This window comes from Salvia miltiorrhiza, chromosome 5 (assembly GCF_028751815.1).
Source record: "Salvia miltiorrhiza cultivar Shanhuang (shh) chromosome 5, IMPLAD_Smil_shh, whole genome shotgun sequence".
NCBI classification, from domain to species: domain Eukaryota; kingdom Viridiplantae; phylum Streptophyta; class Magnoliopsida; order Lamiales; family Lamiaceae; genus Salvia; species Salvia miltiorrhiza.
In genome coordinates, this window is record NC_080391.1 from 52651585 (window position 1) to 52666209 (window position 14625).

At 39.4% G+C, this 14625-nt stretch overlaps 1 protein-coding gene across 1 annotated transcript; it reads right to left on the minus strand.

Moving 5' to 3' along the window:
• Positions 1-875: 875 nt before the first annotated feature.
• LOC131024918 (T-complex protein 1 subunit eta) lies at positions 876-7558 on the minus strand. Its single transcript, XM_057954478.1, has 14 exons — positions 7426-7558; positions 6167-6427; positions 5594-5719; positions 5301-5504; positions 3841-4010; positions 3614-3749; positions 3285-3401; positions 2962-3081; positions 2783-2881; positions 2605-2694; positions 2008-2095; positions 1765-1853; positions 1598-1672; positions 876-1261 (listed from the first exon to the last, which is right to left on the minus strand). The coding sequence occupies exons 1-14, from the start codon at positions 7438-7440 to the stop codon at positions 1172-1174; spliced, it is 1680 nt and encodes a 559-aa protein (XP_057810461.1). The 5' UTR covers positions 7441-7558; the 3' UTR covers positions 876-1171.
• Between the last annotated feature and the right edge of the window lie 7067 nt (positions 7559-14625).

Genomic DNA, 14625 nt, shown 5'->3' on the forward strand with positions numbered 1-14625 from the left:
AGAGGAGGATGGATGAGAGAGAAGAGAGAAAAAAATAATTTTGTGACTTTAAATGATACTAATAACTTATTTATTTTAAATTTATTTTATATAATTTTTACATCAAATTAAAGATCTTGTCATCATCTTTAATTTAACATCTATATTGAATATTTTTTTATGAATCAAAGTTTATGATTTTTAAAAGAGAATCAAAATAAAAAAAAAAAAAAAAAAAAAGTGAGGAGAAAGAAATTTTGGTGGAAAAAAGTAGCCGTTATACTGCTCTTTTATATATTATATAGATTATATGAACTTTATTTAAAATATTTAAGTGGCATTCACTATTCATAATTGATCAGATATAGTATTAGAATTTCTCTAGCCTTACCCTTTCATTTGAATATAAATCACTTGAAATTAGCTCCAATCATAGATATTATCAATGGCATTCAAATATCCTAAAATTTCAATTTATTTAATAAAACATTAATTAACCTATATATTTTTATCTATCTTAAATTAATCCTTAAAAATGAACGACCCCTTGAAAATGTATGCTCATGTTTGATATTTACATACTAGTAAACTATCTCCAAAATATAAATGGATTAATAACCGAAAATAGCACAAGCATCTACTAAAAGTTTTAACGTCATAGCTTTTGAAATGTTACAAATACTTTTAATATTTTTTAACAATCACAATAGTCCAAATTCCTTTTAACAAAACAATATTGTAATAACGGAAACATTTTAAGGTCCCCTGGAAGTTACAAATTTGAGTAAACACTAAATAGCTTTCGATACCTAAGCAATTATCAACCTTACTCGATTTTAGAATGCTACAATAATCTATAATCAAATTTGAGGAACAGGAAAAGATGGACAAAAATGTGAATAAATAGCAACAAGTTCTATTCCTATGAACCTATGTCCAGTCAACTCCAGAAGCCCCAATAATTGTTACAAGTCATTACCAAGTGAGTTCATTAGCCAAAATAGAAGAACCCGGTTAAAAAAACTCCAAATTAAAACTTCAAAGATTGATTATCGATCGATCCAAAACTGATAAAAGCACACACTAAAAATGTAAAGAAATGGAGATCGAAAGCACATATTCGACAGAATACTTTGTGAGCAAAACAAAACTTCCAAAGGCTTAGCTTCAGGAGAAAAATACATCCAAACGCTTATCGCCTCCTCATTCCACGACCACCGTAGCCACCTCTTCCTCGACCTCTACCTCCCATAGCAGCGGCATCTCCTTGAGCGCTCTCGGACTGCAACATAAGGAGTGCCATTGTGCAAATAAATTCGGATTAACAAACATAATACAACCCACCCTTCAGCAGGAAGTGAAACATGTGCAACAGAATCATCTAAGATAACAGCAGCATCAATCAAGGCAGCCTATCGTAAATGAAATATTTAAGTATAAGATGCTAATTGAGTCAACTCAATCCGATAATGTACTGTACTAAAGCACTCCACTGATGAGAATTGCATGAAATAACTGACTATAGTCTCCCATCTGAGTTCTGCTATAGACCGTAAAATTTATGAGTAACAGAGTGGGAAGCATTACAAAAAGAAAATGAACCAAATTTTCAGATTACCTTGGGGTTTTTAACAGTTTCATCAACACTTAAGACAAGGCAAGCAGCTTCGGTAGCAGCGTTTATGGCATTTATCTGTGGAACAAAAGTTAGGAAACAGTGCAAGTGTTACGAGTGTAACAACAAAATAACCAATGGGTCCAATTAACTGATAGGATAAAATATACCTTGACAACTGCTGGTTCCCACACAAAGTTGGCAAATGAATCTGCAATTCCACCAGTATTAATGTCTACACCATAAGGTGCACCCTCTCCTGTTAATAATCCAAATTTCGTTAGTAAAAGGTTGTGTTTTACATTGGAGAATGATGATAGACATCTCGGTGTTGGAACTAATCATCTCCACCTAGCAAGAATACAGCAAATATGCCTACTACATTTAATAGTACTTAATAAAGAGAAGCTAACCAGATGGAAGGGCATGTTTTTGTCTCAGTTTGTTCAGCACATCAGTTGCATCAAAACCAGCATTATCACACAGTTGTCGTGGGATTACCTGTAACATGGCAGCAAACGCTGGATCAGATAGCACAGAAGAGCATAGTGACCACCATATCAATAGAACCAGATACAACCACAAGCATTCAGATTCACCATAGAAGTCAAAAGCAGCGGTACATAACATATAATAAGAATCAAATTGAGAACAAACCAAGCAAAGGAACGAGATTTCTACTGCTTCCCATCAGTGTTTCAATCCATTACACCACAATGATTACACAAAAATAATGGAAGAGGACAAATTAACAAGGTTGCAATCTAGCACATGATAGTTTGAATTGAGATAGAGATGCTGATGCAAGCTCTTCCGTTTTATGTTTTCGAGCTTTCTCTTTATTTCAGTTAGCATTCCACCAGAAAGTCAAGAATATCAAACTGTTTTATTTCAATTATCTCTGGCATAACAGAAGAATGTGAATGCACATATCTTTACCTACTGCATTTCTGTCCAATAATATGAAAACATTGCTTCAAATCGTTGAACATACTTCCTAGTAAAATTACCTCAAGGGCTTTTGCATAGGAGTTTATAAAGAGTTGTGACTTCCCAGCTATGGTGCGTGCATGCTGCCTCAAGTACCTGCTAATCTCCATCTGCAGATGCAAATTAAACATCAAAACTGCAACTATAAACACCTTCAAACACTACTAAACATTGCTTAAAGCAGAAGATAGATCGTACATCAATAGCACCACCACCAGCAACTACAGTTGAGTTCTTCAGAGCCCTTCTAACGATCATAATAGCATCATGTAAACTCCGCTCTGCCTCCTCAATAAACTAAATCATCAAAGACAACTATCAGAGGCGAGTCTAGATAAACAAGAGTCGGGAAAGCACAAGGATGATAAAGACCAAACCTGATCTGCACCGCCACGAAGAACAATTGTGGCAGTCCGACCAGAGGGGCATCCACTAAATATATTAAATCGCTCATTTCCAACTTGCTTCTCTTCAAATATGTCACAAGTACCAAGGACCTTTCAAATAGAAGAGTGGAGAAAACCAAAAGGTCAGCAGAGAGAAATTAACAGATTATTTCTAAAACCTTAGGTAAAAACATATTTAATTTGTAAAAATGTGGGGAAAAGAATAATCAAAACTGAGTCTGAGTGGTGTTAAGGGAATCAAAAAATTTATTATCACTAGTATTATTGTTATTATTATCAAAGCAAGAGAATACCTCGTCAATAATGTTGTTCACAGTTGTCTGAACAGTTCCACCAGCAGCTGCTGCAACCCGATGCAGATCTTCCTCAGCAACACGACCAGCACAAAAGATATCACGGTCTGCAAAATACTGCATATAGACAATAAATTCACAATGTTTACCAGAAGCCTTCCTTCCCCTTGTCATGACTGCAATTTACAGCCCCACTATTCTTGAATGAATTGACAAGTAAAATCCATATAGTCATTTTAGTGAAATGTAAGCCTTAACATGCAATACATGTTATGAATTCCCTCAAAATGACCAAGTTCATTCACAATAAAAATGTTAAAATCTAGTACCTGAGTTGCCAGATCACCAATAGCAAGCCGTGACAGAACAACTTTGGCTCCACTCTTCACACATTTATCCAATTTGTCATAAATGATATTCCATTCTGCGTCTACGATTGACTGGTACTGCAACGGATCCGACAGCCTATCAAAACACCCAAAATAAGAAATTTCGGAAGAAAGGGAAGCCGCTTTGCAGGATATGAGGCAAATCCAAAAAGGTAGGACACTCAAACCTGATCTCTGCATTTTCTTTCTCTGATTTTAGCTCTAGTTCAATGTTAAGCAGAAGTATCTTGGGATTTAGAAACTTTTTTGGTTGCTGCTCAAAACCAGCATATGAGAATGTCTTTTTGAAGGCAACACCATTCACAAGAAAAGAATCCCTCATGGTACCTCCAGGAACCTATAAAAGTAAATTAGAATGAAAGCTGTAATCCAATAATCAGAAGAAGGAAGGGAAAAGCGAAGACACAAAGATATTAAGGATCAAGGCAAATGATATATCAGCAACAGCTCCATTCAACTTAAATATTGCACTGCATGCAAACAGTGGGAAAATAAATACTCTCTCCGTCCACAAAAAATTGTCCTAGAAGGGGACGGCATGAGTTTTAACAAAGAAACTCAAGTGTATTGTGAATGGAGAAAGGGTCCCGCAGCTTAAAAGGTAGTGTTAATAATGATAACTAATTGTATTCTGAGTGGAGAAAGGGGCCCACCATGTGGTTAAAAGGATAAATAAGTAGATGTATTGAGAATAATAAGTTGTGGGGTATTGTCCAAAAATGGGAAGGGACTAATTTTTTGTTGATGTCCCAAAATGGCAAAAATGAACTATTTTTTGTGGACGGAGGGAATAATACTCTTAGTATTCTGAACATGCCCATGTCTAGACTCTAGATAGTGCTTCCACTAAGAAATGTACGTAACAACATCAACCTCAGCCATTTGCAATATATATAGTTTGGGTCAAAAACCCATAGCAACTCCAGTTGCAACAAATTGCCAGATTTGAAGCATCATATTAGATCCAAACACCTTAGGTCAAATCCTTTACTTGCCGAGCTTAAAAATTTAAAATTGACTACCTAACAGCCTACCGACTACTGCATGTGCTCCTTAAATTGTTTCCTTCATAAGAAATGATGTGGCACCACGCACATTCAGAATGCATGAATCACGAAAAAGTGTTCGTCCAATGTATCACCAGAATGATCTTGGGAAAAGAAAGATACAGGGTAGTACACTTCAAGATAATACTTATGATGCTAAACATGTTTCCTGCCATCCAAAATCTGAAACCCAGACATTCTACAAGAATTTGTGAAACTTTCATACACATGGTTTACAGAGACTAAAGCTTTCAGACACAATACATAACTATGTATCATAAGCAAAGAACAGAAGACCAAAATAATGGAATGTTCTTATAAACAGCCATGAGAATAAATAGGAACCAAAGTAAATGTAAAATCCATGCACCTTTTTCATCCCAATCATGTTTAACCCAAAGATTCTACAAGAATTAGTGAAAGTTTTAAACACACAGTTTGCAGAGACTAAAGCTTTCAGGCACAATACATAATTATGCTGCATAAGCATAAGCAAACAGCAGAAAACTAAAATAATGGAAGACTCTTAAAAACAGGCGTCAGAATAAATAGGAAACAAAGTAAATATAAAATTCAAGCACCTTTTTCATCCCAATCATGTTTAACCTATCTTCAAGCCCAATAGCAAGGACAGCATCCACAACCATAGTTGCAAAAAACTCCTTTTCACCACCAATAAGCTTCGAAGATAGTGTTGTCGCAGCACATTTTGCCAGTAAACTTTTCTTTTCTTCCAAGCTTTTACCTTCTATGCTAACAGCTAACTCTTTGATCTTCTCAATTGCCTAGCAGAGTAAAGAAACATGAGATTCAAGAGGCTTTGATGTTATACCTATTCCATAATTTGAACAGACAAAAGTAGACTCATATTTACCAAAGAAGAAGCTGTGCGATAACTTCTTATAAGATTTTGAGGATGAACTCCATCTTCAATAAAAGGCTTTGCTTCCTTTAAGAACTCTCCTGCAAGCAGAACTACTGTAGTGGTTCCATCACCAACCTGTGGAATAAATAGAACAACATTAAACTTTAGCTGGAATAAAATCAGTTAAACAAATGCAGTGGCATGTGAAACTTTAAATAAAGGGTTACTTAAGCCATACTCCCTCCATTCCATAAGAGTGTGCACTCTTTTCCATCTTGGAAGGTCCCACAAGAATGCACTTTCCTTTTTCGGACTCTTTCTTTCACTAATAAAGGTTCCACTAACAACACACTCACCTAAAATTTATTAAAACCCGTGCCACCAACAATCATGCACACTCTTATGGGACGGAGGGAGTATTAGTGTATTACTCAACTCATCTTGAATGGATGGCAATGGAAGTATACCAGAAGTTATCAGTTGTAGTATGCATGTACGCGAACACAGGCAAGAGAGAGAGAGAGAATAAATCAAAAAATAGAAAGAAAAGTAACTCGCAACTAAATTATAAGGAAATAATACCTCGGAATCTTGGGATTTTGCAATGTCAACAAGGATCTTGGCAGCAGGATGAACAATGTCAAGAAGCTTCATTATGGTGGCACCATCATTAGAGATGGTGGTATTCCCCTTGTCATCATGGATCAATTTGTCCATGCCCCTTGGACCAAGAGTAGTTCGCACGACATCAGCCACAGCCGAGCACGCATTTATGTTGCTTATTAATTGTGGTTTTCCTTGAGATGTATCAGTTCCTTCCTTGAGCAGTATAATTTGGGGTTGCTGTTGTTTTATCACCCAATATAGCAGATTTTAGTGCAAAGAGAACAAAGTAATCATAGAAGACTACAAATACCAACAAATCATGTACAGTTGGTTCTGGGATTGTGGTCGAGGAAAAAAAGGATATAAACAGGCAGGAAAATTACGCACAAATCATTTACCTACGTAATCCTTTGTTAGCCTCAGTAGATCTGTATTAAATTCACAAACTTTCCCCACATTATTAGCTCATACAGTTTCTAAGTAATGGTTATGCATTGATCATCTTGTTTTACCATATTATATTGTAGCTTCAGCTAGTCAAGACAAACAAAATCAATTAAAAAAATTCTTAGAAATATCTATTGCAGAAAGCTAACTCGGTAAAGCATGTTTGTATGGCTATATTGTCTTCAAACACATACAGACAGTGATAAATTCTTCTTTTATCTACCAGTTTGTAATTCACAACTCAATAGCAATCATCCCAGTCCTTAACAGAACCTATACACAGTTTCCTCACTTAGAGTTCTCATTCATGTATCTACCTAAACTTTCAGATTCACATCACGGCTTTCTCAAGCAGGGGTAGGAGTTGGTTCACTAGCAAGATCTGGCAATTTAACCCTCCCGCGACACAAAATGTTAGCAGATATTGCACTGTGTTTATTGCTTATAGCTGAAGAGAACAACGATGATTAACAAGTAAAATGAGATTTCATTTATCAGCTTCTATCTTCTGCTATCTACTCACACAGTTGCGCAAAAGAAGGTGAGTAATTAAGTATCCGAGTAAGATTTTCTCGCAAATGAAAATGCCGCAAAACGAAATCTAACATCCAAAAAGGCGAACATCAGCAAAACTCCAAACAACGGAGCTAGAGAGAGCGTTGATGCACCAAAAATGTAGAATCGCAAAGCGCGAAGAAGCATACATCTAGAAAGAGGGAATCTCTACATCCAGCAACAAAATGTAATGATATCACATAGAGAGATAGAGAAAGACAGATCGAGCTCACCAGCATAGATGACATTGCTAAGATTTGAGTTTCTCCGTGAAGATGGTGACCTTGTAGCGCGAGGAGTTGAAGCGAGAGAATGAATGTTCTAGGGTTTAATGGCGAGGCCTTTGGAGGGTTTCTAGTGGTTTTTTTCTTGGGCTATTAGCATTAAAATACATGAACTTTGAATATTTTCTCATTTTTCCCCTCACCTTTCAAAGTTGTGAAAAAATACACCAACTTTGAAAATGGTCTCAAATTTCCCATTTCCAAGAATTGAATATTTCAAATTGACCCCCTTTAAAATAACTTTTATAGATTTACCCCAAACTATTGATAAAACTTTTGTTTTAACTTAAAGACATTTTATACCCAAAATTGGTCTTGCTTTAATGGTATATAGGCTGGAAACTTTCCTCGTGCCCGATAGATTACTTGGTGATCTGGGTCTGGACTGTGAGACAATGCCACGTACTTATAAGCAAAAAAAACAGTTTAATTGATCCTCGTTAAAAATGGTATCAGAGCGGGTTTTTATAGAGGAATTATATAATTTTTATTTATTTTTATGATTAACCCATGTGGGAGGAGACTCCATTAAAAGTTTATGGATCCGGACGAGTGTCCGAGATGTGTACACTACAGGAACTCTCTCCAAAATCTGGAGATAGAAATGGGTCACTTTATAAGTGATCTCAGGTGGAACAATCGAGCCCTTGTGACCAACCTACGACGAGGAGGAGATATTGAACTTATTCGCGATATCATCGCGAGTATCCAGAATTATCATGAGCATCTCATGAGGATGGCCTCAGCCAGAGAGACCATTGAACAAAACATGGCGGATGCCCATTGGTCTCACTACTGATGGAACCAAAAGACAAGGCGAGCGTAGCTTTTCCAGGCTACCAAAAGATTGAGCCAAACTCTTCCGACAACGTCAACTTGCGGGAGATCCAAAAGACGGTGGAATATTATGGCGTCAAGCTGTACGATCTACCGATGGAGCTAAGCAGAATATCACTCAAACAAGAGGAAATTCTTACCCTCTTGTGTGATATCCAGAAAAGAATGGAGGAGATCGAAAGGCGAAAACCATGTTCCGGAAAAATTCGGAAGCAATGGTCCAACGACCCGACGAATCCATCTCTATTTGATGCAGCACCCAAGGAGTTGCAGCCGAAGGACATAATCCGAATCATGAAAGGCAAATATTATGAATAGCCTTGACAGAATCGGATTAGAGGATCTACAGGAGTTAGCAGAATCTTTTGCTAACCTCAACATGGTTGATCTAAAGATGAACCAAGGAGATGAGGTGCCCAAAACCGAGCACCAAGAAGAAAGTTCGTCAAAAAAGGGCGGGGCTTCAGATGATGCTAGCCATTACCAGCGAACTAGAAGACGCAGGCCACAGATGCGGGATACTCCTGTAGGGAAGGCCACACTTGAACCAATCCATCCCTATGGATTGATTCTCAACCTCGACGAAGCCAGCTTCAAAGATTGGGAGGATCTTATCGATGAATGGGCTTCAGCATTGAATATCGTAGTCACCACTATAGAGTACGATAAAAAGGAGTTTGCCAAAATCTTCGAAGCAAGTCTGGCAGGAATGGCAAAACAATACTGGGATAAAATCAATATCTCAGCAAGGGAAGAACTGTTTACTAGCACAAAACCTTATGACATCATTAAGGAAGCTACTAAACAGATCAAGATCCATTTCTTGGGAATGGGTTTTTTCGAAGGATCGGCAGAAGAGAAACGCAAGAAATATCATCAGGCACTCTACAATCTAAGATTAGTGGTGCTAGAGCCAAAAGCTCTTGATGAATTTCTACGTCTTTATACCCTATATGTTCATATGGGGGTAGTTGATGCTCAAACCGCCAAGGACCTCTTTTTCACAAAGTTTCCGAGTCCATGGAGGGAAATGCTCATCAACGAGTACGTATCACCGGGAGAATATCCTCTTGATAGTGCATCAAGAAGGATGTCTTATGTTCACAAGAAACTGTCCGAATGGTGCCAGAAGGCGGCGGACCTGAGAAATCTCAAGAGATTGAGAAAGCTCAACAAGAAATCTCCATTGATGTGCGACAATATTGATCTTCCAACAGAGATCGGTGCTGAGTTGCTGTATCAAAGGAGGAGCCGAAAGAAACATAGGTATCAACCCTATGAAAGAAAGACCAGAAGGAGTTCTTGGAAGCCAAGAACTATGTGGACCAGACAGAAGGCACGCTCCTACAAATCAGGCCAACGGAGCGGACCATCAAGAAACCGATTCTCAAATCAAAAGAGAATCCCGACGAGAAAAACTTTCAGGCGCACTCAAGCCAAAGCAAATGAAAGTTTTAAGGATTGCAACTGCTGGTCGTGCGGTGCACAGGGGCATATTTCAACCAATTGCCCAGACAACGAGAAAAGGCAGATAAGGAGATTCGAATCCACACCGGATATCGAAGACGCAATCTACCAACAGAAATTGATACCCGTGTATCAATTTGAAGATATATCCTCTGATGAGAGTATATATGAGCAAGAAGAAGTCTTTAGTTCTGAAGATTCGGGAATGTCCGATGGATCAACCGGAGACGAGTCAGACTAAAGAGGAACACGAGGTCCACCACACCCAGAAGGAGGATCAGAATGGATTTACTAGCCATTTTCTGATTCCACAGGAAGAAGTGGTGAAGAAGCTCGTAAGAAAACTCAACCGGGAAACTGGAGAGGTACAAACATACCAAGGGTTTTCCAATGGAAGATTGAATCGAGTTTTTAATAGCTTGATTCCATCTAAGAGGAAGCATCATGTCTATTTTGGGGTCACAAACCGAGAAATGGCGCTTCCGATGGAAATTACAAGTAATCAGGTGGAGATCCAGCTGGTTCCTGCTGAAGATATTAGGCAGGATCTTAAGAAAATGAAGCCAGAAGTCGCAAGTACGATGAAATGGATTCATATTGGAGCAATTCAGTTGGTGATCAAATCATCCCTATCCCCAGGGACAGACCAACCAATTGATGTCGCACTTTGCGACAAAAGAATCAGAGATACTAGAGCATCAGTTCTGGGAGCCTTTTCAGGCAATCTCTATGCCAAGACGATTATAACCGAGTTCTATCCACAGATCGCTTATAATCTACAGGATTCATCCTTCAGCAGAGCCCTGACCCTCTATCAGGACTACAAAAAGAAGGAGCTGTTGACAGAAGGGAATAGGCCATACTCACTGACTTATCAAGTCTCGTATGCCCTATCAAATTCTCATCACACGGAATTATTTCTGGGAAAAGAGTTTATTGAGATTCCAGAAATATTCAAGGAGGTTGCCAAGGCAGTCAAACCAAACCGAGTGGAGATTCCTCAGATTGGAAAAATCGACATCGATATTGGAGACAAGGCGGTGCTAAGCCATACTCAAAGTCTCAGACTGGGAGCACCGAGGCTATCATTCCAGGGAAATAGACTGACTTCAGGGTCTATTACAAGAAGTTTCTCTCAATCATATGAGAGAATGGCGATCCAGGAAACACCAGCTCCAGACAGGAGGGTTAAACTCAAATGTCCCGAAGGATGGAGATAAGTTTCCACAAAATTTGATACAACAAGCAGGGAAAATCAGTTTCCTTGTAGTTCGTTGTATTATTTGGCAAATCCAGGTGACAACCGATACATCGGAACTCTGGAGGTTGGAGGCTTTGAAATCCAGACCGAAGGCCAAGCCGGACAAGAAGCAGATGTCCTGATCTTAGGACGAGATTTCCTTGACAAATATAAACCATGGTCATGGAAATCAGGAAGAATGGAGATCACAATCGGGCGTCAAAGGTTGATGATCTAATGACAAGTCCATTCTCAATATACATCTCTGTTGGGATGTTATACGAGAAATTCAAAGCAGAATATTTTGCTGCTTATGTGGATTCGGGAGCAGGAATCTGTACAGCAAAACGAGGAGTCTTTCCAGCAGAAGTGGAAGAAGATCTACCTCGAATTGCAGGAAGGGATTTTTCCAAAAAGATTTTGTTCCTATCAAAGGGAGTAAAGCAAACGGAAATATTGATCGGCGGAGCAGGAAAGACACCTTGGTACAAGGTCAAAACTCCACCTATTTATTTCCATGATACCGGGGCGGATATATTATTGGGAAATAATTTTCTGCAAAGCTTCAAGAAATTTATACAAGACAATGAAGCAAGGAGACTTGTGTTCACGACCAACTGTGACCACAAAATCATTGTGCAAAGGCTCCAAGGAGCTTTTCATCGTTCCATGCCAATCAAATTCCGCAGCAAGCGTGGTGATGATGGCAGACTCCGGAGACCTCAAATGAAGGATCAAAGGAGATTCGGAGAAGTTTTGCTCAAATGCAGAACTAAGGGATTCCCAAATCTCTCTGAGGAAGAAACTCAAATCCTCAAAGTATCCCTGATATCACACAAAGATATTAAGGAAGATGAACAGGTGTCCATTGCTGACGTCAAAAGGAGGATTCAGAAGTGATACCATGAGAATCCTTTGGCATGGTGGGACAAGAACCAGCTCAGAGCAACCTTGAAAGTCAAAACTGGAAAGGAGCATGAGTTCGTAAGATACAGGCCTATCCTGATGAATCCTCAAGATCAACAGGATATGATGAGTATAATCAAGGAGCATCTTGATTTAAAACTTATCGAAGATGGAAGATCACCCTACAGCAGTCCGGGATTTCTGGTGAGAAATCATGGGGAGATCAAGCGAGGAAAACCAAGATTGGTCATTAATTACAAAGGAATTAATGATATTCTTGAGTTTGACGGATATTTCATCCCAAGTAGAGAACACCTTATCAACTGCATCAGAAGTGCAAGGGTATTCTCAAAGTTCGATTGCAAGTCAGGGTTTTACCAGATTCGCATGGAGGAAGGGAGTAAGAAGTTCACAGCCTTCTCAACTCCACAAGGACATTATGTCTGGAATGTCATGCCAATGGGGTTAGCCAACGCGCCTCAGATATTCCAAAGGAAAATGGATAATCTTTTTAAAGATTATTCTTTGTTTATGTTTGTTTATATTGATGACATCCTCATTGCATCAAAAAACATTCATGAACATGTTAGGCATCTGGAGATCTTTGCGGATGTTTGTCAACAAGAAGGACTAGCGCTGTCTGAAAAGAAGGCAGTCATAGCCACTCAGAAAATGGAGTTTCTGGGGATCGAGATCGATGAATCCGGGATAATTCTACAAGAACATATTGTGGAAAAAGTCCAGGGATTTCCGGAGGATCTCAAAGAGAAAAAACAGCTCCAAAGCTTTCTAGGAGTTGTCAACTTCGCAGGGATGTTCATCAAAAACCTTGCGGAACACAGAAAGGTCTTCAGTCCATTACTGAAGAAAGATGTTCCATTCATCTGGAAGGAAGAACATCGAGAGGGTATGAAGAAGTTGAAAGAGATTTGCAAGAATCTCCCAAAGCTTTCAATACCACAAGACGAGGATGATTTGGTCCTCTACACGGACGCAAGTGATTTCTGGTGGGCAGCAGTGCTCACAAAGATTACCCCATATGGAGAAGAACCTTGCAGATACTGTAGCGGTCTTTTCTCCGACGACGAGGCTGTGCGATGGCACATCAACGAGAAAGAATTCTTTGCAGTGCGGAAGGCGTTTAAAAAATGGCCGCTTTTCTTACTGGCTAAAAAATTCGTTTTGAAAGTTGATAACACTAACGTTAAAGCTTTCTTAACAAAAAAGATTGAATCTAAACCTGAAAAGGCTAGATTAATTAGATGGCAAGCAGAATGCCAATATTATGATTATGATATTGTCGTTTTGAAATCTGATCAGAATGTTCTTGCAGATTTCCTTACAAGGGATGGAGCTCCCTGAAGCGGAGGCCATCGAGGCAATACAGGGGCAGCTCTTTGAAAGTCTAGAGCTGCTACAACAAGAGTGGCACAGATGTGTGTTGCATACTAAACAAGCAGGAAAGATACAAGCGGCTGACGAAGCCAAAGTATCTAGCCAAATTGATGTCTGTTTTATGAAGATGTTCAATCTTCAGGAAGCAACTGAAAAGCCGCTCTTGCGCGCAGTCCGTGAAAATCGGGCTAAAGCAATGCTTTCCGTACAGGGCGGATTACCTGTAGCAGGGGATTCAAGTACCCCTAGCCCAAGTCCTGAGAGAATGGCTTCACAGCCGGACGCTCGAGGAAAAGATGTTGTTAAGGGGTCACTCCCTGAATCAACATGTCAACCCTCCACCTCTGGGGTAAAAGAGGGAGAGATCAGCCTTAGGCCCATGACAGGCCAAGTTAAGGTTGATACTAATCTTATTATTTCTTCTCCTTCTTGGCAGAATTATCAAGACAGGTGGGAGAAACTTCTTACGAGAAGGGGCATTAATCCGGGAAATTGCCGGGTTGATGTTGCAGGAAAATATCCAAGGGTTTGGTTCACGCCAGGAGCCAATCCAAACGATGTTAAAAAATGGTATGAATTTGGGGCATTAGCTTCAGTTTATACCACTTCCCCGGCATTCACCGAAATCAAGGGTCTACCCAAATGGATCCAGAAAACGGTGTTCGACGCATGGGAGAACAACGAGTCCCTCAAAAGGGGAGACGTTCTGGAATTGTACTTCTTCAGTGCAGCTCCAGAGCCAGTTGGCAAAGGAGTCTACGAAGCCTTCCATTTCATCAAGCTTCGAAGACCAGATACAGGAGCCTTGAACCGGATCAAAGTTCCTGAGTTTAATGCCGCAATCGTCTCAACATTTACGGAGGATCAAATCTCCACGAGACGAGCATGGGGTCTTTGGGTCTGTCTTACAGAGATGGACAAAATGAAATCCAGATTCAAGTTCTTTCAGAGCTCAGATCTGGGAACGTTCCTGGTCAATACAATGACAGGAACCACAACCCAGTTTGCTGAAAATTCTTTCGAGAATAAGAGGCAAACTATTTGGGGAAACAAGATCGCGGGGAGCAAAGAGACTCGTCGCAAATTCTGCAAAATGGCTCATGTTAGCCATTGGATCGAGAGAATCTGCGACCAATGTTCGTCGCAGAAGGAGCCAGAATTCGGCAAAGGTTTCCTCCCGAAACCTGATAGAAGAAGGTTCCGGTCTGATGAACATGACGAACGTCAGACACCAAAGGGAAGAACACCTCGGGCACCAAAAAAGTAAGGTGGCCGACAAAGCAGAGTGAATCATGTGATTCACA